Consider the following 26,513-nt stretch of genomic DNA (forward strand, 5'->3'; position numbering starts at 1 on the left):
AAATAGGGTGGACACAGTCCGGTGCCCGCCTAGTGGGCGAAAATGTGACATTATTTTTTAAAAAAATCTTTCAAATTTTTCAATTTTTCCCACGGCACACCAGGCAACATCTCGCGGCACACTAGTGTGCTGCGGAACAGTGGTTGAAAAACACTGATTTAGACTGATGTTCCCCTAGTCTTCTGAATCTACCTCGCAGGACATGGGTTCCAGGTTCCTTCAAAAGAAAACTAAGACAGAATGTAAAAACTGCCTCTGTGAGTACTGTATACAGGAGGCCAGATAAGCAAAGAAGAACAAGAGAGAGAGTGCAGGATACTATCCCACTGCAGCCATCCAAATTGACCCAGAGAAGCAGCAGATGGGATTCCTGCATTACACAGACTGGGGTGCATCAGCTAGCAAAAAGCATTCAGATCGGTATTTTGTTCCCTGGGTTAACCAGTCTCAGCAATTAAGTGAATCAGAATTTCAGCTCTCTGTGGATGTTTCTACAACCAAACACTTTCCACATGAATCTCAAAACCAGTTCAGTTTGAAAGTTCAACAGTGCCACCTTGAGGGTTAGATCTGGAAAAACACACCCCACAGACACCAGGGTCAAATACACACCAGGACACCTACACGTGTGGTTAACAAAAAGCCTCTTTTCTACCTGATGTTCATAAGACATCCTTGGAGAAGATGTTAACTTCTTAAACATCAGCTCCAAAATATTTAGGAGCCGTTAGGACCAAGTAGCTCAAAACACTGTGAACAAACTAATCCAAGCCCCTCGGTGCAAGTCTCCAGCTTTTAAGCTGCCAAGAGCTAAGAAGTTCTTCTAGCCATAAGACATGTGCAAAAATTAAAACAAACAAACAAGCAAACTGTCAGATGTGCAATTCCAGTATGCACAAATATATGGGTTGACCAGGTTCTAAATTTTTTCCAATTGTGCATCTTGGTGATAAGACATTAGAGGAATCTGCTTTCAATTTCTCTCCATCTTCTTCCTTGCTGGACCTAAAATGTGCTATCTTCTAGCTCCCTCTGTTCTCTACTGTCACAAAGCTTCCCACCTTCCAAGGTTCATGTGAATCCATAAGCCTTTTTTCAAGATATCCGTGCTGAAATATTTCTTGAACTCACCAGAATGAACCTAGTTTTGCATTTTGTTTAAAACCAGAAGCTGGAAGATCAATGCTGCGCACATGAAGGCTTGAAGAGTGACAAAGGAAATTTGTAATTAAAAAACAAAACAAAAAAAGATCAAGAAACTGCCTTTTGCAAATCCACACTTCCCAGAGCAGGAAGAAAAGGAACAGTGTGGGAAAGAGAGGCAGATCAAAGGCCAGCCCCATTTTACAGCCACTTAGGCAAAGATGTCCAGACAAATCAGGTCCCCCTGAAGACCCTCTTGCACCCAGGTGATGCCATGCGACTTGCAGGAAGCTGTGAAGTGTGCCAAGGCCTTTGGAGAAGACACATTTGCTCCAGCACAGGCGGCCTCATTGCGGCCATTCACATGAATGCGACAGGCAGCCTAAAAAGGGCTATTAACAAAACCAAAGGGGTTTTATTATGGCTCAAGAACAGCAGGTAAGGGAAAAGACACAAATACCTTTGAGAAAGGCAGGCGCACAACCACTTCAAAGCATGGCAATTCCCCAATATCTCCACGGAAATTTCAGCTGTGAAAACCCTCAACTCTGCACCCCTTGTATCAGCTTGACAGATGCCATGCTCCCCGCGGACATTCCTATAAAGGGGATATATTTTGCTATAAACTTAAAGCTGTGCACATTTCCAGCTTATTCTACTCCAGCAGCCATCGCCCATCATCCCTTTTGAAAGTAATGATCAAGTCCTCTGACAACATCAAACATCAAGAAATGATCTCTTTCAGCTTCTGCCTTCTGGAAGAAGGTCCAGGGTTATAAAGACCAGGACTAGCCGCCTGAGGAACTGTTTCTATCCAAATGCGATTTTGGTTTTAAATGCAGTGTAAGGTAGTCTCTATGGGAGTATATTGTATTTAAAAACGGGGTATCAGAGTTTTTAGGGGGCTAATCTGGTTGGGATAGCTGGGATAGCAGGCTTGTTGGGTTTTGAATGTTTTATGTAGGTTTTCAATTTTGTTGTTCTGTATGAGACAATGACAATAAAGATTATCGTATCGTAGAGGCAAATGCAGCAACTCCTTTCCTTCACTTAGAAAGGGAAGAGACAAGGCACAGGCAAAAGAGCCTTGCATTCTGAGACTCCCCCCACCCCAGCACACACACTTATGACACGCACCTCTGCAAAAGAGGGCAATTGTGCCCGGAAGGACCTTGTTAGCACAAATGATCAAAAGCAGTAAGCTGGCATGCGCCAGCAATAAGCCGACCTGCTGCCTGCAAAGGTGAGAAGGAATTTGTGGAAGCATGAAAGGAGCGTGTTAGCACCAACTGAAGGAGGTAGGTGGAGGGAAGGGAAGGGAAGGGAAGGGAAGGAAGAAGGGCCATTCACCTGGGACAACTCTTTGCAAAGGAATATTGCAGGCAACTTCCCCAAGACAATTTAGCTGCAGTTTACAGCACAGTGAGAAGTGACAGCTTTGTCTTGAACATCAAAAGCTGCCCAGTTATAGAAAGGCAATAAGGAAGTCTTACCCACAGTTCAAAACAGTTAATTTGGGTATGTGACATGCAAGGCCAGTAGCACTTCACACCTCCTTCCCTCAAGAGCACTCAGGGCTTGTGCTGCATATCAAAAGAGAGTAGACAGCCCTATTCAGCCTCCTTGAAATGGTTACAGAAGGGTACTAGTATAGAAAGCGGAGATATCTCCCCCCCCCACACACACACATGACAAGCTATGGAGGGTGAATCACAATTTTTACAAAGCACCAATAATTAAGAAGTTTTGATTAAAAAAACCCAACAAACTCTAACCTAACTTCCAAGCTTTGTAATACATTAATTCAAAAAGCCCTGCCCACTTACATAGGCGTAAGCTCCATTCTGAGCAAACTTATGTAAGAATGAACAGTTAAAAAGCTGTAACCTCCACAAACACATTTGAACTCAAGGTACCCAAATTAATTGCACTTGCCAAAAGAACACACTTACTGGCCGGTCAGGTTAAAGGGGTGGGGGCTACAAAAAAAGAGGCCCATGGAACGGGGTCCTTCAGACAGATATGCTGTAACCCTTAACCACCATCTGAAGCAGGTATAGCTGTTGTGCAATAACCTTGCTTAGCTCCAGGTGTACACCAACACTGTATTATTTCAGTAACAAGCAATTAAACCCAGAAGTATACAGAAGATTGCAGTGAACTTTATACACTAAGATTTTCCCATCCAGACTCCTGCAAGAGATGAAGGAAGCAGACCAGGAAAGAAGTGTTTTGCCTACGTTCCCGCTCCTCTCACCAGCAGCGAAATCTCAGAGGAGACCTGTAATAAACCCACAAATGGGCTGTAGCAAGAGGTTTTTCATCAATTAGCCCAATTAAGGCAATCGTTTCCAAAGGGATGCGTTAGGGAGCAAAGGGAGCCAGTAAAAGCCACAGTTGAATATGCAGAGCTACCCAGCTCAAGCTCCCAGGACAACAGGTAGCACAAACTCCCACCAGCGAGGCCCATTCACACATCCATGGCAACATGTGCCTGCTACAATAAGGACCACAAAACATTTATGGGAACCTGGCCTCAGACTTCTCCCCACAGCCTCTTGCTGGTCTCAGGGCTGAGTCACAGTGGAACAGGAAACAACCACCCACGTCTTTTTTTGGTGGCATAAAAGGGACTTGGGAAAGGTGGGGACTTGGCTCAGGCTAGCTTATATCCTGTGCTTAATGAAGAAACATATGTTCGCTTTGCTCAAAGTTAGGCTTGCCTGGTTTGCTCATATCGTTTGTTCAGGATCAGAGCTGGCCCAAGTGAGAGAGCCTGGAGTGGCAAGAGACATTTCAGAATGATTGGCGGGAAAGGTATGTTGCAGGGGGCAGGTGACAATACCAGGAAGGAGAGAGAAGCACTGGTGCCAGAAACTGAAGTGGTCTTGGAGGCTTGGGAAAGTCTTTTATCAACCCGCTGCAACCCTTTGGATTAATGAAATGCATTATATCTGCTGGATCACCTCTGAAAGCAGTCTAGAAACCTCAACTGGTCAAGAGTAGAGCAACAGGATTGGTAAGTGGAGCTGGTTGATATGATATGATCAACTCCCATCCAGTCCGGTTCTTTAGCATCTACCTTGGCTTCCAATCCATTTCCAGGCCCAGTCCAACATCGGAAGTTGCCTAATAATGAGACAGATCAGCAGTGCGGTATTATCTACATGGACTGGGAGCAGGTGGGGGGATCTTTCCCAGCCCTACCTGGTGATCGAACCTGGAATCGTCTGCATTCAAGGAATGTTCTAACTTTAAGCTATGACCCTTTTCATTATGCTAGCAGTAAAAAGTAAAGGTAAAGGGACCCCTGACCATTCGGTCCAGTCGTGGCCGACTCTGGGGTTGCGGCGCTCATCTCGCTTTATTGGCCGAGGGAGCCGGCGTACAGCTTCCGGGTCATGTGGCCAGCAGGACTAAGCCGCTTCTGGCAAACCAGAGAAGCACACGGACATGCCGTTTACCTTCCCGCCAGAGGAGTACCTATTTATTTATCTACTTGCACTTTGACGTGCTTTCGAACTGCTAGGTTGGCAGGAGCAGGGACTGAGCAACGGGAGCTCACCCCGTCGCGGGGATTCGAACCGCCGACCTTCTGATTGGCAAGTCCTAGACTCTGTAGTTTAACCCACAGTGCCACCCGTGTCCCTCATGCTAGTGGTATTAGCCTTTAAAACTCTAATCATCTTGGGGCTGGGTTACTTCCTGGATCGCCTCCTTCCATATATATAACCACCTTAATATCTTCTGAGGGTTTTGTTTGGGTGCCTTCATCAAATGAGGTTTAGTGGGTGACTACTAGAGATCTGGCTATTTCAGCAAACGCCACAGAAGCGATGGAATGACCTCTCCATCTAGGTTGCGGCCTCATTTCCCCAGGCTTTTCAAGCTTGAGTTTGTGTGTGTGTGCTTTTAAGGTATTTTATCCATTCTGAAGGAAATCAGCCCTGAGTGCTCACTGGAAGGACAGATCCTGAAGCTGAGGCTCCAAGACTTTGGCCACCTCCTGAGAAGAGAAGACTCCCTGGAAAAGACCCTGATGGTGGGAATGATGGAGGGCACAAGGAGAAGGGGACGACAGAGGACGAGATGGTGGGACAGTGTTCTCGAAGCTACCAGCATGAGTTTGACCAAACTGCGGGAGGCAGTGGAAGACAGGAGTGCCTGGCGTGCTCTGGTCCAGGGGGTCACGAAGAGTCGGACATGACTTAACGACCAAACAACAACAACAATACAGTTACTATTCCACTGCAAGTTTTGAACCTTGATTTACTCTGTTTTAGAATGATGCTTGTTGTACTTTGTATAGTAAACAATCCTGGGAACTGCGCAGTATATAAATGCTGTAAATATTTAAAATTAAATACATCACTTCCCGGCAGACCTGCCCCCCAAGCAGTGTTATGTGTTATGTCTGAAGAGTTATGTGTTCCAGGCTGAGCCCTTCTTGTCAGCAATGAGTTTACTGGAGAGCCATAAGGAGCTGGGGAGAACGAGGCGGAAGGCCTTCCAGGATGCCCTTAATGGCTGCGAGTCCATGTCTTGCTCTATACCTCTCACTTGACTTCTGAGCTGAAAACTATGAGGGCCCCCTGCCCCACCTGATGGGTCCAGATTTGACCCTGGCGCCTCCAGTTGTTGATTTGTAGCCTGGAGGGGTCTTGCCATTTCACAGCACGCTACAATGGTTAAAACGCTTCCGGAAACAAAGAAAGACGTGTATATTTGGGCAAGCTTTTCTGGATGGATTAAAAGGTTTCTGCCTTGGACACTCATTCTGTATTGCTTTTAAAACTTGTATTTACAGTGGTACCTCTGGTTAAGTACTTAATTCATTCCAGAGGTCTGTTCTTAACCTGAAACTGTTCTTAACCTGAAGCACCACTTTAGCTAATGGGGCCTCCCGCTGCCGCTGCGCCACTGGAGCACGATTTCTGTTCTCTTCCTGAACCAAAGTTCTTAACCTGAAGCACTATTTCTGGGTTAGCGGAGTCTGTAACCTGAAGCGTATGTAACCTGAGGTACCACTGTAGTTGCTTTTCAGTACCGTTTTAAAACTACCTTTAGCTGTTTCTTTTGACAACGTGGTCCCTTCCAACTCTACAATTCTTTTGATTCTCTTTTTTTAAAATTGCCTTAAACTCATAAAAAGGGTGAGCCATAAACTTAAATAAATAAAGCTGGATATAGGCACGAAAGGCACGAAATGCATGGCATTGGAAAAGCAACTCTCAGCCTAATCTTCTATTATTATTATTATTATCATTATTAACCACCCTTGATCCACAGATCTCAAAGAACGTGACAACCAGTAAATCCTTTGGATGCTGAGAAATGCTATATATAGAAATGGCAGCGCACTTTACTGCCACCACTCATGAAAACTGCACATAAACTACTCCCATCTTCTACACGAGGGGCAGCCAGAATCATGCTGCTGCCCTCCAATATTCTATAGCTTGCTTATTTACTCAGTTCTTAGCAGGTAATAAGTTCAGTTCTTAGCAGGCAATAAGTTTAACGGTTGCCAAGTTTAACCTTCACTCTGTTACAAGATTGATACAGTGGAACCTTGGGTTGCGGACGTAATCCGTGATGGAGGCACGTCCGCAACCCGCAATGTTCGCATCCTGAAGTGCCGCGTCTGCCCAGGCACCGGCACTTCTGTGCATGTGCAAAGAGCGATTTAGCGCTTCTGCGTATGCGGCGAAACCTGGAAGTAATCCGTTCCGGTACTTCTGGGTTTCCCGCTGTCCGCAACCCGAAAATATGTAACCTGAAGCATCCGTAACATGAGGTATGACTCTATAGCATTCAGCAGTCACCTGCAGAGCAAATTTCAAGCACACAGTGACCCCTAGCGGCAGACACCTAACAAGTCAAAGACTCAGGAAGGAAACAGCTTACCTTGACACCATGCTCATCCACCGAATTGCTACCTGCCACCAAAAAAACAAAACAAGAAAAGCAGGTCACTTTGCATCATTTCACAGAATGGTGTGTTACAATGTCCAAGAAGTAAATATAATACCAATTCAGTAAGAATAAGAGGGTGTTTGATATTTCAGTCTCAAAAGAACAGCTGATTTTACTTTTTAAAAATATTGTAACCTTACTGGCAAGCAGAAGAAGAGAGGAATAAGGTCCTTCATTTACCAGTCAGAGGAGAGAGACAACCATCTGAAAACACAGATCATATTTCAGGAAGTATCAGAGTGATTCCGTGGGGAATTCTCTACTGTTACCGAACTCTTATGTCAATTGTGATCCAATAAAGGCCCCCATGCTTTCTGCAAGAAATATTAATTTGCTTACAGCAGCTGGAGCTCCTCTTTTACTGACACTACAGTGGCGCCCCGCAAGACGAATGCCTCGCAAGACGAAAAACTTGCTAGACGAAAGGGTTTTGCGGTTTTTGAGCTGCTTCGCAAGACGAATTTCCCTATGGGCTTGCTTCGCAAGACAAAAATGTCTTGCAAGTTTGTTTCCTTTTTCTTAACACCGTTAATACAGTTGCGACTTGACTTCGAGGAGCAACTCATAGAACGCGGTGTGGTAGCCTTTTTTGAGGTTTTTGCTGATTTTTGAAGCTTTTCCAAAACTTTTCCGACACCGTGCTTTGCAAGACGAAAAATTCGCTAGACGAAAAAGATCGCGGAACGAATTAATTTCATCTTGCGAGGCACCACTGTATTAGAATCATAGAATCATAGAGTTGGAAGAGACCACAAGGGCCATCGAGTCCAACCCCCTGCCAAGCAGGAAGATCAACCCAAGATAAACAAGAGACTATCACAATTACTCCAATTACATGTCAAACTATATCCACGCCGTTTTAAGAACGTTAAGCCTTTCTCAAAATAAAAAAATTCCTTCCAGTAGCACCTTAAAGACCAACTAAGTTAGTTCTTGGTATGAGCTTTCGTGTGCATGCACACTTCTTCAGATACCGAAAGCTCATACCAAGAACTAACTTAGTTGGTCTTTAAGGTGCTACTGGAAGGATTTTTTTTTATTTTGACTATGGCAGACCAACACGGCTACCCATCTGTAACTGGAACCATGGAAGGCACCACATTGAGCCGCATGAAATGGAAGTCCATCAACCTCACCAAGAAACTTGCACAGGTACAGACTGATATCTTCTTTCTTACTAAATGCAAGATTCCCACAACCCTTCTGAGTAATACCCCTCCCCACCTTCTCAATATATAGAAGGATCTGGCAACTTCTGTTTCAGTGTATCTGAAGAAGTGTGCATGCACACGAAAGCTCATACCAAGAACTAACTTAGTTGGTCTTTAAGGTGCTACTGGAAGGATTTTTTTTATTTTGACTATGGCAGACCAACACGGCTACCCATCTGTAACTGGAACCATGGAAGGCACCACATTGAGCCGCATGAAATGGAAGTCCATCAACCTCACCAAGAAACTTGCACAGGTACAGACTGATATCTTCTTTCTTACTAAATGCAAGATTCCCACAACCCTTCTGAGTAATACCCCTCCCCACCTTCTCAATATATAGAAGGATCTGGCAACTTCTGTTTCAGTGTATCTGAAGAAGTGTGCATGCACACGAAAGCTCATACCAAGAACTAACTTAGTTGGTCTTTAAGGTGCTACTGGAAGGATTTTTTTTATTTTGACTATGGCAGACCAACACGGCTACCCATCTGTAACTGGAACCATGGAAGGCACCACATTGAGCCGCATGAAATGGAAGTCCATCAACCTCACCAAGAAACTTGCACAGGTACAGACTGATATCTTCTTTCTTACTAAATGCAAGATTCCCACAACCCTTCTGAGTAATACCCCTCCCCACCTTCTCAATATATAGAAGGATCTGGCAACTTCTGTTTCAGTGTATCTGAAGAAGTGTGCATGCACACGAAAGCTCATACCAAGAACTAACTTAGTTGGTCTTTAAGGTGCTACTGGAAGGATTTTTTTTATTTTGACTATGGCAGACCAACACGGCTACCTATCTGTAACTGAAGCCTTTCTCAGAAATTGTTTGTTAGGCAAGTGGGGACATAAGGAGCCAACCATTTTTGTTGTTTTCTATAGGGAAAATCCCAGTGTGTTCCTGATAGCCTGGCATTTTCCTACCATGTATCTACACTGACAGGATCCCCTCCCTGAACAACATGGCAGAGCCTCCTTCTCTGGTGCTGCTGCTGCTGCTGCTGCCTTCCTCCTCCTGCTCTTCCCTCCTCTGGTGCCAGGGACGTGGTCAAGGCCAAGAGAGAAGCCACCTCTGAGCCCTGAGCTGTCACTGCCGCTGCCCCTGAGTGGAAAGCGCCAGAGAGAGCATGTTGGAGCCCAGCCTGCAGAGAACCAGCCAGGCTGAAGAAGAGGGCAATCACTGCTGCTGGGGCGGAGTAAATGGATCTGGTCAGTGAAGCAGGTGCTGGAGGAGGTGGTGTTACTGCTCTCAGTCCTAGCTTCAGCCCCCCCCCCCCAATGAATCTGCAGAGTGTATAGCAAGGTTTGTGTGCACTGTGTTTTTCGCTCTATAAGACGCACCAGACCACAAGACGCACCTAGTTTTGGAGGAGGAAAACAAGAAAGCAGTGATCCCTCTTGCTGTTCTGGCTTCTGGGATAGCCGTGCAGCCTGCATTCGTTCCATAAGACGCACACACATTTCCCCTTACTTTTTAGGAGGGAAAATGTGAGTCTTATAGAGCAAAAAATATGGTAATTCTTTAAGCGCTGATATTTTCAGATAGTGGGACCTGCATGTGCAGTGGTACCTCGGGTTAAGTACTTACTTCGTTCTGGAGGTCCGTTCTTAACCTGAAACTGTTCTTAACCTGAAGCACCACTTCAGCTAATGGGGCCTCCTGCTGCCGCCGGAGCACGATTTCTGTTCTCATCCTGAAGCAAAGTTCTATTTCTGGGTTAGCGGAGTCTGTAACCTGAAGCGTATGTAACCTGAAGTGTATGTAACCTGAAGTGTATGTAACCCGAGGTACGACTGTATTGCATTGACCAGCACAGGCTTTTTGACTGTTAAATCTGCCCCCACCCCACCCTTGGAGGCATGGAATTACTGCTGAATCTTCCAACAGTAATTAGAATCAGATTTGGGGCATTTGCAGCAGAAATTGTAAACTGTATTTTGTCAGCAAACCCTCCCAGTGAGAAGTCTTCATGACCAGGCAACCAGCCACTTATGCAGGCAGGGAAGACACAGCCAGGCCACAAACTCTTCGCAGCAGAGAGCAATGCTCTCCTGGCAAGGCTATACAACCCCCCCCCCCAACTTGAAATCCACAGAACCTCCAACCCAGGCTGCATCACTGAAAGAGCAGAAACATGAACCAGGAATTTCCACAATTCAAATCAGCTGGAAGACACCTGTCAAAGTGAGTAAGAGGTAGAACCCCCCCCCCCCAAATAGTACTGATAATGGGACTGGGGATGCAGTCTCAATGCAACATATATTTATTTTTATATATATGTAACATATATTCATTTATATAAGCAAGCACATTTAAAAGGTCGTAGATTGTATTTTTTTTTATTTCTAGAGTATACCATAAAGCACAACCATTCCTTTCAGTGGATGACCGCAAACTCACCAAAGATGTAAATAATTGCTACGCCACTGCCAGCTCCCATAAGCCCTGCTATCCTGAGGACCATCTTCTTTGCATAGGCAGTATTTTCCTTCTGCTTCTTCTCTTGCTGCTCATCAGAACTTTTTCCATCTTCACCTTCTGCTGACTAGGGAGAGAAACAAACACATATAGAAATACATGGCTTCCCAAAACTGCAGGAACCTCTTTTTCCTGTTTAAGTAGCCAAGGCCAGGGTATAAATGTATATAATTTAACAAACTTCGATAATGTTTCTTGATTGTCTGGTGAGGTGAACACGTGTCTGTAGAACCCTCTGAGTTTTGCATATCTGAAGCAGCCTACCTACAAAGGTAAATGTCAGATCCCTTTCTCTACCACTTCTGCATCTGTTTCCGCCCGCCACTTGAACGTGGTCCCCAGAAGCAAATTTGCTTCTTTAGCTGAAAAAGGTTCCCCACTTCTGATTTAAGAAGAATGCTTCTGCCCTTCAGAATCATTGCTTATCCAAAGAAAGATGAATCAGCTAAAACCCATTAAGTCAACTAAGATTTCATTAATGAGATGACAGGTCACAATTACCATTACTGAAAAATTCCACAGGATTGCCATGTTAAAATCTGTTACAGCAAACACAACTGAGTCTCAGAACATCTACCCTGCTGTCAAAATGAACTCTGGTCCCTGAAACCTCATTCCATATACAAACCTGTCAGCCTTAAGGTGCTTTACAGGACTCTCTTGTCATACTAATGAAGGGAGGCATGCAAATTTAACAAATAATAACAGGACGTAGGGGAGGGGAAGACTAGGGGGGTGACGGTGGAGCACGTGCTCGGTCTAAGAAGGCCTCAGGGTCAGAGCCCGGCATTTCCCAGTCAGGAGAACCAGGCCTTTGGGCTGATTAACATCCAATGGATGCCCTTTTAAAATGTGTTGGGAGGTGGTTACTAGGTTGTTTTCGTTTTTATGTTGATTGTGCATTTCATGTTTTTGTATTGTGATTTTATCTTGTGAAACACCCTGAGACCTGTGGACTATGAGGGGAGAGACTTCGTCAGGCAAGGCCTTCTTCCACCTGCCTTGCCCCACCCTCCACTCTGTAGTTTAGAAATTATTTATTGCAATTGTTAAGGGTGGGTTTCTGTTTCATTTTCATATGCTGAGATTTAGTATTATTCTATACTATTCTCATGATGGTTGGACGTTACTTTATTTGATGTTTGGCTGCTCATTTAAAAGTTATGTTTTATTATCACATTAATTTTCATATACTGATATTTTATTCTGTACTATTCTAATGATGGTTGAATGTTACTTTGACGTTTGGCTGCTTATTTTAAAGTTATGCTTTATTATCACATTAATTTCCGTATGCTGATATTTAATATTATTCTATACTATTCTAAAAAGGGACGCGGGTGGCGCTGTGGGTTTAACCACAGAGCCTAGGACTTGCCAATCAGAAGGTCAGCGGTTCGAATCCCCGTGATGGAGTGATCTCCGGTTGCTCAGTCCCTGCTCCTGCCCACCTAGCAGTTCAAAACCACCTCAAAGTGCAAGTAGATAAATAGGTACCGCTCCAGCGGGAACGTAAACAGCGTTTCTGTGCACTGCTCTGGTTCGCCAGAAGCGGCTTAGTCATGCTGGCCACATGACCCGGAAGCTGGACGCCGGCTCCCTCGGCCAGTAAAGCGAGATGAGTGCCACAACCCCAGAGTCGGCCACGACTGGACCTAATGGTCAGGGGTACTTTTACCTTTACTTTACCTTATACTATTCTAATGATGGTTGAATGTTACTTTGACGTTCGGCTGCTTATTTTAAAGTTAAGTTTTATTATCACATTTAGGCATTGGCTTGTTACAAAGTGTACATTCCTTGCTGTTTATTCAGCTTGTAAACCGCCTTGGGCATTGCAAGATAGAAAGACGGTATTAATGAGGGTGAAAGAGGAGATTGCAAAATATGGTCTGAAGCTCAACATCAAAAAAACGAAGATCATGGCCACTGGTCCCATCACCTCCTGGCAAATAGAAGGGGAAGAAATGGAGGCAGTGAGAGATTTGACTTTCTTGGGCTCCATGATCACTGCAGATGGTGACAGCAGCCACGAAATTAAAAGACGCCTGTTTCTTGGGAGAAAAACAATGACAAACCTAGACAGCATCTTAAAAAGCAGAGACCTCACCTGGCCGACAAAGGTCCGTATAGTTAAAGCTATGGTAGTGATGTATGGAAGTGAGAGCTGGACCGTAAAGAAGGCTGATCGCCAAAGAATGGATGCTTTTGGATTATGGTGCTGGAGGAGACTCTTGAGAGTCCCATGGACTGCAAGAAGATCCAACCTCTCCATTCTGAAGGAAATCAGCCCTGAGCGCTCACTGGAAGGACAGATCGTGAAGCTGAGGCTCCAAGACTTTGGCCACCTCAGGAGAAGAGAAGACTCCCTGGAAAAGACCCTGATGTTGGGAAAGATGGAGGGCGCAAGGAAAAGGGGACGACGGAGGGCGAGATGGTTGGACAGCGTTCTAGAAGCTACCAGCATGAGTTTGATCCAACTGCGGGAGGCAGTGGAAGACAGGAGGGCCTGGCGTGCTCTGGTCCAGGGGGTCACAAAGAGTCGGACACGACTAAACAACAACATTCAAATTCTGCTGATCATCTCCACAAATATTAAGTATCCAGGAGGTTCTCCATATGTTCTTATGCATATCAATGACGCTGTTCCCAATGAGGTCCTTTTTTCTGACAGGCGGATTCCATAAGAATCATTTACACAGCTCTTTGGCTTGGCATGACGTTCCTTCCCCTGACAATGGAATCTGATGAGATGCAATTACAAAATGCAAGGCCTCTTTTCTCCCAGGCATAGGCAGCTGGGAGGAGGAGGAGGAGGAGGAGTAAGAAGGGAGGCAGTGGAAGACAGGAGGGCCTGGCGTGCTCTGGTCCAGGGGGTCACGAAAAGTCGGACACCACTAAACGGCAACATACGAATTAAAAGTGATGATGATGATAGGGCGGTATATAAATTTAATTAATAACACGGATAACAATGATTATGTTAATGAGGAAGCAGCAGGCTGCTCTCCCCCAGGGTCTCCCGGGGGGGGGGGGGCGGGAGCAGCCGCCGACGTCACGAGCCCCCCTCATCCGGGGACCCTCCTCGCCCCGCCCACTGGCCTCACCTGCTGCTGCTGCCGCTGCTTGACCGCGTCCCTCAGGACGGCCTCCGTCAGCCCCACCCCCACCGCCTGAGGGGGCGCCTGAGGAGGGACCCCCGCGCTCAGCGCTCTTCCGGGCACCGCCCAGGCGCCTCGCCGCTTCCACCGCCGGCAGCTCCGCCCGCCTGAGGCGCCAGAGCCAGAGCCGCCCTCCTGCAGCAGCAGCAGCAGCGCCCGCCGCCCGCCCGCCAGAGCCGCCGCCGACAAGGCGCGAGCAGCCGCCGCCGCCGCCATCTTGCCTCGCGCTGCACTGGGCGGCGCATGCGCCGGGCTCGGCCAATCAGGTTGAAAGGAATGGGAGTAAGGCCTAAGAAGCGCTCCAGCCAATCAGAGGGGTGAGAAAGGCCAGAAGCGGCGGGTATTACGTTTCTGCCTTGGCCAATCAGCTGGCGTTTCCCGCCCACCCGTCGGCTCTCGGCCAATCAGGCGTCCCACTAAATTGCCGGGGTTTTAATTCTCTCCAGGGCAGGAACTCCGAGCGGTCAGCGTGCCGCATTGCCCAATGGGAGGGGGAAACTGGGCGGGGCGAATATCAGAGCACCTTCTTATTGGTTAGAAGGCGGAGGCGGGATTTTCCTGCCGGTACAGTGATTGGCGCTCCGCAGGGGCGGGGCAGGAAAAGGTGGCCGCCAAGGTTAAAGGGGCAGCGCACGTGCGCGACCCCGGCCCTCATCGAAGACCGCAATGGTCCTACCCGCCTCGTCACTCATTGCTTTTTGGACTACTGCCTCCTGCAGTGCTGGCCGCCCACTTGGGATGGATTTATTCTTATTTTTTTAAACATAATTTTTATTAACAGGCCAATCCAATCACATTATTTCCAGATCATATTACTTCCAAATTATATAGCCAGATTTTTACATTTTTGGGGGGGTACCCTTACATCAAGCTCTGAACCAGAATCAAAACATAACTTCTGTTACTGCTTTTATCAAACGATTCTATCCAGCTCTGTCCAGATAGTCTTTTTATTACTTCTTCATCTTCTTGTTGTTATCATCTTCTTCATACTTCTTCATCTTCTTGTTGTTATTCCTGCTTGGCAGGGGGTTGGACTCGATGGCCCTTGTGGTCTCTTCCAACTCTATGATTCTATCATGTATTCCTTTCTTTGCAATCTCTGATAATCTTCGCAAGCAGGTTAGGAACGAACAACATCTGCGTGGATTTTGCACACTCCAAAAGTCATATCTCGTAAAGACAGCCGCCATTACTCCCCTTCTTCAAAAATTTATCCTCGGTCCGTCCTATTGATTTTCCCAAGCTTGCCACATAGATCACAAAGGGGCTCTGCCAGGTTATCACATTCAATCCATCATCTACATTCCAATGACCCTGGTCCTCCTCCCCTTGTCTTTCTTCGACAAGCCTGTCTTAGCAAGACACCATTAACAACTGCGTCATAGAATTTTCCTTCCGCACTCCATATTTACCAGTCCTCTCTCCACTCAATAATTCACTCCACACAGCTCTTAAATTCTTGCTTGCGGTTAGTAAAAGGCGACGATTCGTCTCTCTTGGGGTGGAGGTTTATAAATACTCACATGAGACAAAGAAAATAACAGTTTTTTCCTCCACCCCCACTTGGGATGGATTTAAAAGAGGGTTAGACAAATTCAAGGAGAGGCTCTGCTCTGCCTCCACAATTGGGAGGAAGCAGTGCTTCCTAATGCCAGTCGCTGGAGCTCACAGGATGGGGAGGACCCTTGGGCTGGTCTAGTCCTGGCTTGCAGGTAAAATAAAAAAAATTAAGGTCATATATGTGTGTGTGTGTGTGATATATATATATATATTCATAAATGCACCAACCAAGCACGTACAGTGGTGCCCCGCAAGACGAATGCCTCGCAAGACGGAAAACCCGCAAGACGAAAGGGTTTTCTGTTTTGGAGGCGCTTCGCAAGACGAATTTCCGGATGGGCTTGCTTCGCAAGAAGAAAGCCCATAAGGAAATCTCCGGGGACCTCTTTTAAATGCTGGTGGTGGGGAGCAAAGCCTCAGAAGAGGTCCAGGAAGGCCGGCGGGGGCCGAAAGGCTTTGCTCCCCACCGCCAGCATTTTAAAAGCAGTCTGGGATAGCAGGGAAGCGCTTCCCACTATCGCGGACGGCTTTTGAAGGCAGGCGGGGGGGGGGGGAGCAAAGACTTTCGCCCCCCGCCCGCCTTCAGAAGAGGTCCATTACCTCAGGGACTAAGTCATTACAAAAGACTGGCCTGGCTCCCCGGGGTATCCAATCAAGTAACTATTAACAGTTAACCTGCCAGGCAGGAGGTAGACAACGCACTCAAATTTCTGTTGTAGACCACCCTTTCTGTAATGTAGGTATGATGTATCTGGGGTGGTGGTCTTGAGCTACACCCCTTTCTGTGAAATATGTATGATGTTTCTGGGGGTGGTCTTGGACTCCAGGGCGGGCAATTTAAAATGTCTATATAAGGGCGGACACACCTTTGTTCTGGGTCCTACTCCTCCTGTGTGTTGAGGGGGCACCCTGTTGTTAACAGTTCAATAAAGATCAGGCTTAGAAGCTGCTTTGCTTCTCAATATTCCCTGGTTGCCCTTTTTCTTTTCTCCGACCGATGGAGAACTTACAAAGGACTCTATAAGGGCTCTTGTGTTCCCCATAAGGGAATAAGGGCAGATTTTTTTGTTTATTGCACAGGTTTCCCACAGGCATCTGGGAACAGCATGCTATATGGGCCAATGACAGGCTCTTATCCACACAACCAATACCCAAGGATATGTCTGCCTAATGAAGTTTTATTGCAAATATCTGCTTAGCTTTTTGTACTGGCACCAGCTCCTTTTCTCTCTTTGCAAGGCTGCAAATGGCAACTGACCCATTGCCACCTAACAAGCTTCAATCCGAAATAAGTATATGGATGCAATCGTCCTATGTTCACACATTCTAATCACTACACTAAACTGGAATCTACTCTAAAAGGTGTTGGCATGCCCAGGACACAAATCACAGTAGAATTGTAGAGTTCGAAGGGACCCCGAGGGTCATCCAGTCCAACCCCCTGAAATGCAGGAATCTCAGCTGAAGCATCCATGACAGAAGGCCACCCAACCTCTGTTTAAAAAGCTCCAAGGAAGGAGAGTCCACAACTTCCAGAGGGAGGCCGTTCCACTGTTGAACATCTCTTACCCAGGGGTGTATCGGGGGGAGGGGGGCCTACGGGGGGGGGGGCGGCAGTGAACTCTTGCCCTTCCAGCTCAGGCTGGATATGGGAATACAGTGGTACCTCGGGGTTAAGTACTTAATTCGTTCCGGAGGTCAGTTCTTAACCTGAAGCACCACTTTAGCTAATGGGGCCTCCTGCTGCTGCCGCGCCACTGGAGCACGATTTCTGTTCTCATCCTGAAGCAAAGTTCTTAACCCGAGGTACTATTTCTGGGTTAGCGGAGTCTGTAACCTGAAGCGTATGTAACCTGAGGTACCACTGTACAGTAGAATCTGTGCAAGAGATATACCAAGACTTGTTCTGTTCATTCCTGTGAAATGTACCACAGACAGTCTTTTACACCTTGACTGCGCCATCGAAGGTGGGAGCCAGAAAGTTGCTGTGGTGGGTAGCTCAGCCCATGATCAATAAATGCAGAAGACATAAAGGCATATGGCCAGCAGACACCATTTTGATAGCACTCAACTAAGAAAACCCCCAGCAGGTTATTACATTGAGAAAACTTAGGCAGAAAACAGTCTTCTCAGCCAAACTGCAACATGAAACGTCACCTGTTCTGAACTCAGAAGGGTCTCTCCCCTCGTATGAAATGTAGAGAAGAAGAGTTTGGATTTGATATCCCGCTTTATCACTACCCAAAGGAGTCTCAAAGCGGCTCACAATCTCCTTTCCCTTCCTCCTCCACAACAAACACTCTGTGAGGTGAGTGGGGCTGAGAGACTTCAGAGAAGTGTGACTGGCCCAAGGTCACCCAGCAGCTGCAGGTGGAGGGGCGGGGAATCCAACCCGGTTCACCAGATTACGAGTCCACTGCTCTTCACCACTACACCACGCTGGCTCTATATTAAACGTAAACAGCATTTAACACTCCAAGAAGACGACAACTGCAATCTGTTCGCTAGGAAACCTGGCTCCAGAAATAAGGCAGAAATAGCTTTAAAAGATGATACAAAACTCAAGGCTCTTATGTCAAGTCTTGAATGTGACGGTTTCTCTACTAAGGTGAACACAGCACAGGCGTACGTGGTGGATGAGACTATTTTATTATAAGAAGCTACACACTGGATGGCAGCAGAGGGCCTAAGGTGCTACGAGAAAGAGAGAGAGAGAAGGGAATACAGCTGTGCTCCACCCACAGGCTTCTGCTGAAGTCATTTTATGCATATATGCAAGACTGTCCCCCAAACCCCCCAGAAAAAAAGGAAATCACCTGCTGAGCTGGGGAAAGAAGCAGCAACAGAAAACAAAACAAAACACGGAAAATAAAACTTTCTTTGGAGCAAAACTGTACAAGGACATGCTGTACCAGTCTGCAGGTGATATGCTTAAAAAAAGAACGAAATAAAGCAGCCACCCACACAAAAATGGTTCTTCCTCTCTCTAGGCCTCCAGCAGCTTGCCAAGGAAGCGCAGGTTGAGGATTTTGAGCTGTTCTTCCAAGTCCATGCGGACGATGCCATCCTCCCCGTCAATGCTCAACAGGACGCCGGTGGCCTCTCGGTCCTCTCCCAGGATGACCTTGACCTGCAGGATCGGGAGAAGCTCAGTGTCACTGATCCAAAAGCAGGAGCCACCCCACCCCACACCTCACCCCCCCAAAAAAAAACCCCACACTGGCCCAAGTGTGCACAGATAGGACCAATAGTAGTAGGGACAATTAACAGATGCAACAACTGTGTGGTACGTTGGCTTGACAGCCACGGACAGAAAGTCTTTACAGAGGGTGGTGAACAGAGCACATGATATCATGGGCTGTCCCCTGAGCCCATTAGATGACATTGCAAGGGATCGATGCCTTAGGAGAACGAGAAAAATTCTTAGGGACGAGTCACACCCCAACCAGCACCTCTTTAATCTTCTACCCTCAGGCAGGAGATATAGAAGTAGAATCAGCCGTACCAACAGGCTAAAAAACAGTTTCTATCTGTGGGCTGTTAGGCTGCTGAACAGAATATAGTGCAAATGACTTTCAGGGATGGTGTGTTGTGCGACAAGCACACAGAGTGCAATAAGATTGAGTGTTTGTGGGGGGGGAGGGAGGCTCGGTTAATTTCATGGTACACAGGTTGTACATTGACAATAAAGGTATTATTATTAACCGAAAACCGTGATTAAAACGGAATGAGCAGCAGTTGTTTACGGTCTCCACCAAATTGGGTTCATACAAAAGGGCTCCCCTGGCCACCGTCACTGCTGCCAGTTTCTTAACCCTCTCCTGGTGTTGTCTTTCCCTCTGTGATCTGGGACCGACCCCTGCCAATCAGGAGGGGAGACCATCAACCACCACCGAGAATGAAAGTTGGGGTTGAGCAAGAGCGCTCCTGTGTCAACCCTCTTCAGGACAGGAGAGCACAGTAACTTAGGGCAATGTGGCAACCTGCTCCCCCCTGCCCTCCACTGTTTCGGACTATAAACTCTAATGGGAGTGGTACCCCAAAACATCTTGGTTGGGGGAAGGCTGCCATACAATATTTTTGCACTTTTTTTTAAAAAAAAAGAGATAATCACAGCAGGAGGACTTGAGACAGGAGAAACATCTTACACGTACCTTATTGTTCTTGGTTGGTATCACAGGCTCCAGGTGCTCGCTTGAAATGCTGACTACCTTCTCGCTGTCCTTAAGGTAGACTGAGCACATCCCACCCTGTCAGGGCAGAGGAGGAAGGAGGGACAGAGACAAGAGGGGAGGGAATCAAGGTGACCGGTTGCAGATGTCAGGGCAAGCGAGTAATTAATCCAGAATGCGGCAGCTAAACTGGTGACTGGGAGCGGCCGCTGAGAGTCCTGAAAGATCCTGAAAGATCTTCATTGGCTCCCAGTATGTTTCCGAGCACAATTCAAAGTGTTGGTGCTGACCTTTAAAACCCTAAATGGCCTCAAAGACTGCAGACATTAACGGTTTTTGTTTTTAATGGGTAGGGCTCCAGTGGGATCCTTCATTCCTTATAAGGCACTTTATTTGAGAGTAAGGGGCGCTCAGAACTGGGGCAGGGGAAGGAGTAGGGGCGAGAGAACTACACAAGAGATTCCTCTGGAGTATGACGAGCACCTGAACAAATCCCTGGCTGTTTCTCACGCCTCACCCAAAACAGCTGTCAAGGCGTTTCATTAGACACATGGGCCGCTGGTGAACAAGCCCAGACCAGGGCAGAATGGCTCCTTTTCCTTGAGTCCAGGCCTTAGCCAGACACTTTGCAGGACAAAAATGCCCTGCTCTGCTCCTATTGGGTTTGACCAATGGGAAGCTATGCTACTGAACCCTGCCCAACTCTTTTAATCTCCCCCCCACCCCTGTTCCCCTCTGTCTCCTGACCAACCCATGCAAACAGCTATATCCATCCATCCACTTACGGTCACGCTGCGGATGACTCCGGTCTGCCCCACGACCTGGCTGTCCAAGTAGGTGTCACGTACTTTGACCTGGATGTCGGTGGTGACCCAGTCGCTGGAGCTCTGCTCGATCCCGGAACCTGGTGTGTGGGGGTTGTAAGCTCCTGGAGAGGGAACCCCTGGGGTCATAGGGCTGTAGCCCACTGGGCTAGGGCTGGGACTAGCCTGGAGAGACAGACAGAAAGTCAATGAGGTATCAGGGTTCGGTGGACGTCAAAGCAAAATGCATCTCTGTGGATTTAACAGAATGCACTGCTAATTATGTGGGACGCGGGGGGCACTGTGGTCTAAACCACAGAGCCTAGGTCTTGCAGATCAGAAGGTTGGCGGCTTGAATCCCCACGACGGGGTGAGCTCCCGTTGCTCGCTCCCTGCTCCTGCCAATCTAGCAGTTCGAAAGCATGTTAAAGTGCAAGTAGATGAATAGGTACCACTCCAGTGGGAAGGTAAACGGCGTTTCTGTGCGCTGCTCTGGTTCGCCAGAAGCGGCTTAGTCATACTGGCCACACGACCCGGAAGCTGTCTGTGGACAAACACCGGCTCCCTTGGCCTACAGAGTAAGATGAGTGCCGCAACCCCAGAGTCGTCAGCAACTGGACTTAACGGTCAGGAGTACCCTTACCCTTTCTGCTAATTAGACATCTATAGGATTACGCTGCTGTAACATGTTCCTTGGCTCCCAATAATATATGGGAATTGGGGTAGTTACATCCCCTTCTTTAAGGTAAAGGGATCCCTGACCATTAGGTCCAGTTGTGACTGACTCTGGGGTTGCGGGCTCATCTCGCTTTACTGGCCGTGAAAGCCGGCTTTTGTCCACAGACAGTTTTTTCCGGGTCATGTGGCCAGCATGACTAAGCCGCTTCTGGTGAAACCAGAGAAGCGCACGTAAACGCCGTTCGTTTTCCTGCCAGAGCGGTACCTATTGATCTACTTGCACTCTGACGTGCTTTCGAACTGCTAGGTTGGCAGGAGCAGCGTCCGAGCAATGGGAGCTCACCTTGTTGCGGGGATTCGAACCGCTGGCCTTCTGATCGGCAAGCCCTAGGCTCTGTGGTTTAACCCACAGTGCCACCTGTGTCCCTCACCTTCTTTAGGGCTACTTAAAAAAGACCTGCATACTCTAAGTGATATAGGGCGGTATACAAATGTAAAATGTAATAAACAGTAATACTGACTGTCTGCTTCTGTGTTTAGACACAGAGGCACCGGTTGATTTATACGTTGCACGAGCTATAGTGCATGTAACTGTGCACATGGCAAGATCTTAAGCTCTTTGCATTTCTGCAACTGATTGAAAAGTTTGCAGGCCCAAATCTTCTATGATACAGGCGTACACGTTCTGTGTGGGAGAGGGAGAATGAGTCCGCAAGCCTTTAGCTGCTTTCAAGGGCAGCAGCCTCAAAGCCATGCTTTTGGTTGCGTGTATTAAGGAGACCCGAACCCTACCCAATCTCAACAGTACCTGGTAAGCCATGGGAGATGGTGTTGGGTGGTAGCTGGCCGGAGAGTGGGTGTTTTGGTAGCCGACTGGGCTAGGCGCCACTTGATGGAAACTCTGTGGACTTGGACTCGGCTGGTAGGAGCCCTGCGGGGATGGAACGGCGTAGGGAGAAAACTGGTCTGTGTTATACCTGCCAAGAGAGAGAGGGCTTTGGTCAGGAACAGGGAGGAAGGGAGGGAGGGAAACACAGTCAAGTCTTCACTGCCCTGGGGTATTACACTCAGAGAAATGGCATCCTGGTCTTGACCTTTAAAGCCCTTCGTGGCTTAGGGCCCTCGTATCTATGGGTCTGCCCCACAGAGGACCTTAAGGTCCATGAACAACCAACCTTTAGAGGTCCCAGGCCCTAAGGAAGTCAGACTATCCTCCACCAGGGCCAGGGCCTTCTCAATGATGGCTCTGACCTGGTGGAATGCTCTGTCCCATGAGACCAGGGCCCTGCAGGATTTAACCTTTCTGCCAGGCCTGTAAGACAGAGCTATTCCGCCTGGCTTTTAATTTGAATTCAGCCTGATCTTTTATTTCCCTTTTCTTCCCTCCCCTTTTATGAAGATCACCCGCTCTGAGACCACACTGCTAATTCTCCCCTGGCCTCCTCGCTGGCCCAAGTAGGACCAATTCAGCCAGCTAGCCCTGGGGATTATCTAATGCTTATTTCCCCTAAATTGATTTTTGAATATTGTTATTCATGTTTTTATACTGTATTTCATGCCGCTTTTATAATTGTTTTAAATTTGTTGTTAGCTGCCCTTATACCCGGTGGGGTATAAATAAAATATTATTATTATTATTATTATTATTATTATTATTATTATTATTATTATTATTATTATTATCATCATTATCATTATCATCATCATCATCATCCTGAATTGTTTGGGAGAACATCAGTTTACTCCACAGAAGAGGACTGCAAAACACTAAGAAATTCACCCACATCTTAGGCAAATAAAATCCTTTTTGTTTTGCTTTCTCCATTCGCGGAGATCAAGAGAGCTCTATGAAGTCCAGGGGGAGAAGGGAGGAGGCAATACAAATCCTGGAAGAAGCAACAAACCCTCCCTTCCAAACCAGCGCACTTACATAGCTGGGGTCCCAGGCGTCTGAGGGTTGTACGGTGGGTTAACCTGCGGGGAAGAAGGGTCGGGATAGCCAGGAGTCTGTGGGTTGGGGGTTCCGCCGTAGCCTTGTGGAGAAGGGGTGGGCTCGTCGTCAAAACCATAGTCGAACTCTTCATCCGCCCTACAGAAAAGGAAGTGGGCGGGGGGGGGGTTGGAGGAGGCAAAAGCGGTCAGCTGGGCCCAAACGGATTCTCGCCTCTCTATCCACCCCCTTGCCCTGAAACCCGCCCTCCTCCTCCGATGAAGAACACCAACCTGGAGGGAGTGTTGGGGTTGTTGGGGTCCCAAGCCCCACTCTGCGCGGGGGTCCGGCTGCCGTCGTGTAAAGGGGTTTGAGAGCCGTAGTGAGGAGTCCGGTTTCCTGAAAGATGGACACATGTCATGATACTAACACCCAAGACCAGAGGGTGAAAAAGGCAGCATCTTTTACATGTATACCAGTGCTATTCTGGAAATCTCCTTTCTCTTGCTTAATTTATTCCGCTCCTTAAAATTAGCAAGGATTTGATATCCTGCTTTATCACTACCCGAAGGAGTCTCAAAGCGGCTCACAATCTCCTTTCCCTTCCTCCTCCACAACAAACACTTTGTGAGGTGAGTGGGGCAGAGAGACTTCAGAGAAGTGTGACTGGCCCAAGGTCACCCAGCAGCTGCATGTGGAGGAGCGGGGAAGCAAACCCGGTTCACCAGATTACGAGTCCACCACTCTTAACCACTACACCACACTGGCTCTTAGTAACTTTATTGAGCTGTGGTTCGCTAACTAACAGGAAACCACACCCAACAGGTAAGACCTGGCTGTTCTCCCCACCTCTGCCCCCAAGTGGGCCCCCCCATCCTCTACTCACCATCATGCGACGGAGTCTGTGACCCATACATTGGCGTGCGGGACCCTGACCCGTACATGGGGGTCTGAGAACCGTACATGGGTGTCCGTGCATAAGTGGAGGTCATGCCACCTGGTTTCTTTGAACCGCTGCCAGAGGGGAAAGGGAAATGCTCGTTAGATAATAACAGAATCTGGACACACACACACCCTTCACTTTCTAGAAAAGAACAGACCCCACATTCCCCAGGCATAAGGAGGAGCTATCCATTCATTCTCCATGTGGGCTGGGGCCAATGGGAGCCCGTCATCTAGACACCACCCCACCCCTGCAGCCAATGAACGGCCAGGGATGCTGGGAGTTGTAGTCAAGCAATGCATGGAAGGTCGCAGGCTCCCAAACCTAGTCCAAATTCCCTGGTGCTTTAAGATGATTTGCACTAAAAGCTGGGCCAGTCGTAGTCTGAAGGCAGCCCTGTTTAGGGAAGCTTTTGATGCATTACTGTATTTTAATATTTTGTTGGAAGCCACCCAGAGTGGCTGGGGTATAAATAATATATTATTATTGTTATTATTATTATCTCTGATGGGAAGGTCTGTGAGAGGTTCAAGGAAGTCAACCAGTTGGGTGGAATCATCTTTCCATTGGGGTAACATAAAACCCCTGCTCTCTTTTTCAGCGTATCCACAGTCCCTGAATGCAGGGAGCACAAATTGTTGGCTCTTCTGTGCCTCTGGGAATCCCAGGTAGTAGGGGACCCCAATCTAGTGTATATTACCAGTGCGTGTACAACAGGGGGAGGGAACTTGTGGACACCCAGCCGCCACTGGACTACAACTTCCCCCATCCCTGACCACTGGCCTTTGAGTCCAGCAACTTCTGGCAGACCCCATAGGTCCCTCCCCCTCTGCCCCACCAGGGCTTGCAGGGGTTAGGTGTCTATAAAGTGTCTTCCCGCGCTGCCCCTCCGTATCCCTTATTCAATCCTGAACCCAAACACGCTGCCCTGCCGGCTCTTACAAGGTCGTGAGACGCTGTCGGTCCACAGAGATGGTCTGGCAGGTGGAATGTAGCTCCACGCGGGCGGTGGATTCCGTGGCATCCTTGACCATGCCAATGTAGCCTGTGAGAGATCGGAACCAAGCTTGTTAACCTTGGACACGTAGGGTATTGGGATATTCCGTTCCACCTTAAGGAACAGGCATGACCGTTGTGTGTCACATGCCTGTTTACACTCCAGCACAACTTGCTGGGAACTTCCGTTTGCGTATAGCTCTTGCTTTTGACACGAAGGAGACCAGACATGTTTCCTTTTGTCCTGATGTACGCTGAATAAACTGCTGGTAAATATGCTCACACAGCCTCTCCTGCCACTTCTGTTTGCACAGTGTTTACTCTGCTGAGTAGCCTGCCCGGGCTTCTGAAGCTCGGGTCGCAGATTCGTGCTGCACCAAGGACTGGAGTTCGCCTGGCACACCAGCCGGTGGGCTGGAGCCAGCTGGGGGCCTGCCAATTGCCCCCGTTACCTTGGCTGCATGCCAACATAGGGGGCACTGCCAAACTAAGCCGGCTTCCTCCACCACATGCCTGGGAAACTGAATCCCTCGTCTGTGGAAGTCTACCCCTGCAAAACCATTTGCATTTAACTGTGGATCACTTACAACCCCAGGGCTTCAGGGGATGGTAATCCTGGCAGGGGCGAGTTAAGAACATAAGAAGAGCGCTGCTGGATCAGACCAAAGGCCCATCTACCCCAGCATCCTGTTCTCAGCAGCCAACCAGATGCCCATTATAGTAAACCTGCAAGCGCAACTTGAACCTATGCTTTATGAATCTGTCTAATAGCTGCGGGGGCCACTAGGGGGCGCATTGGAAGATGGCTGACAATAACATCTCTCCGACCCACACGAGGTAATTTGGAGGCTATGATGGGGGTAATTAGCCTCCCTAACCCCTCCAGGATTGTGGGGGGGACGGCCCTTGCCTGCTGTGCCCTATACCACCCCCGAATTTGTGGGGGTGGGGGCACTAGGCACAAAGCCCTCCTGTGAGATTTCGGCACCCCTGAACGCCGTCCCTGATTTGCGCCACTAGATGCAGAACTTCAAAGGAAACTATTTGGATGAAAGGAATGCACATGTTTGAAGAAAGAAGGGGGAGTAAAGACTGCTAACAGAAGAGATCTCTGACAAAACAAGATAAGAATAAAACATGAGAAGATACGCCAAGACAAGGTACGGCAAATGACTGATGGGGGAGGGGGGGAAAACCTCTCTCTTCTTTCCCTATGTGATTAAACAAGAATCCCCTCCTCTCACGAGTCAGAAATGTCGTTTTAAGGACTTAAGCTGTGGATTTAAGGCTGTGTGGAGATAAACTTTCGAACCAAAGCATGTTTTAAGAAGAGCGAGGAATGTAGAAGAGCTTGGGAATGACACAGTTAAAAATGCCGTCGCCATATTGGGAAGTTCTGTCGGAGGTCTTGAGTCTGGGAGGAGAAAAGAGAGAAATAGAGCTGTTTATATA

The 26,513-nt window shown here is 47.7% G+C and overlaps 2 protein-coding genes across 4 annotated transcripts in view; both read right to left on the reverse strand.

Moving 5' to 3' along the window:
* Window positions 1–14,045, reverse strand: part of TIMM50 (translocase of inner mitochondrial membrane 50) — a 40,563-nt gene extending 26,518 nt beyond the window's left edge. The window contains exons 1-3 of one of the 2 annotated variants that reach the window (XM_082231324.1): window positions 13,923–14,045; window positions 10,738–10,882; window positions 7,051–7,082 (exon numbers count right to left, since the gene is read on the reverse strand). In XM_082231324.1, coding sequence (XP_082087450.1) covers window positions 7,051–7,082; window positions 10,738–10,801 — 96 coding nt within the window. In that variant the 5' untranslated portion in view covers window positions 10,802–10,882; window positions 13,923–14,045. Of the gene's footprint in view, window positions 1–7,050; window positions 7,083–10,737; window positions 10,883–13,913 lie in introns of both variants that reach the window. The other variant, XM_082231323.1, reaches the window with a different exon arrangement.
* A 4,124-nt stretch (window positions 14,046–18,169) lies between these two features.
* The window catches only part of SUPT5H (SPT5 homolog, DSIF elongation factor subunit), a 39,631-nt gene continuing 31,287 nt past the window's right edge, over window positions 18,170–26,513 (reverse strand). For both annotated transcript variants that reach the window (XM_082230970.1, XM_082230969.1), the window contains 8 exons: window positions 25,008–25,110; window positions 24,009–24,136; window positions 23,416–23,521; window positions 23,123–23,281; window positions 22,001–22,169; window positions 20,497–20,700; window positions 19,694–19,789; window positions 18,170–18,669 (listed from right to left, as the gene is read on the reverse strand). In XM_082230970.1, coding sequence (XP_082087096.1) covers window positions 18,526–18,669; window positions 19,694–19,789; window positions 20,497–20,700; window positions 22,001–22,169; window positions 23,123–23,281; window positions 23,416–23,521; window positions 24,009–24,136; window positions 25,008–25,110 — 1,109 coding nt within the window. In that variant the 3' untranslated portion in view covers window positions 18,170–18,525. The remainder of the gene's footprint in view (window positions 18,670–19,693; window positions 19,790–20,496; window positions 20,701–22,000; window positions 22,170–23,122; window positions 23,282–23,415; window positions 23,522–24,008; window positions 24,137–25,007; window positions 25,111–26,513) is intronic.

Source organism: Podarcis vaucheri, assembly GCF_965113315.1.
Source record: "Podarcis vaucheri genome assembly, chromosome: 7".
In the NCBI taxonomy this organism is placed as follows: domain Eukaryota; kingdom Metazoa; phylum Chordata; class Lepidosauria; order Squamata; family Lacertidae; genus Podarcis; species Podarcis vaucheri.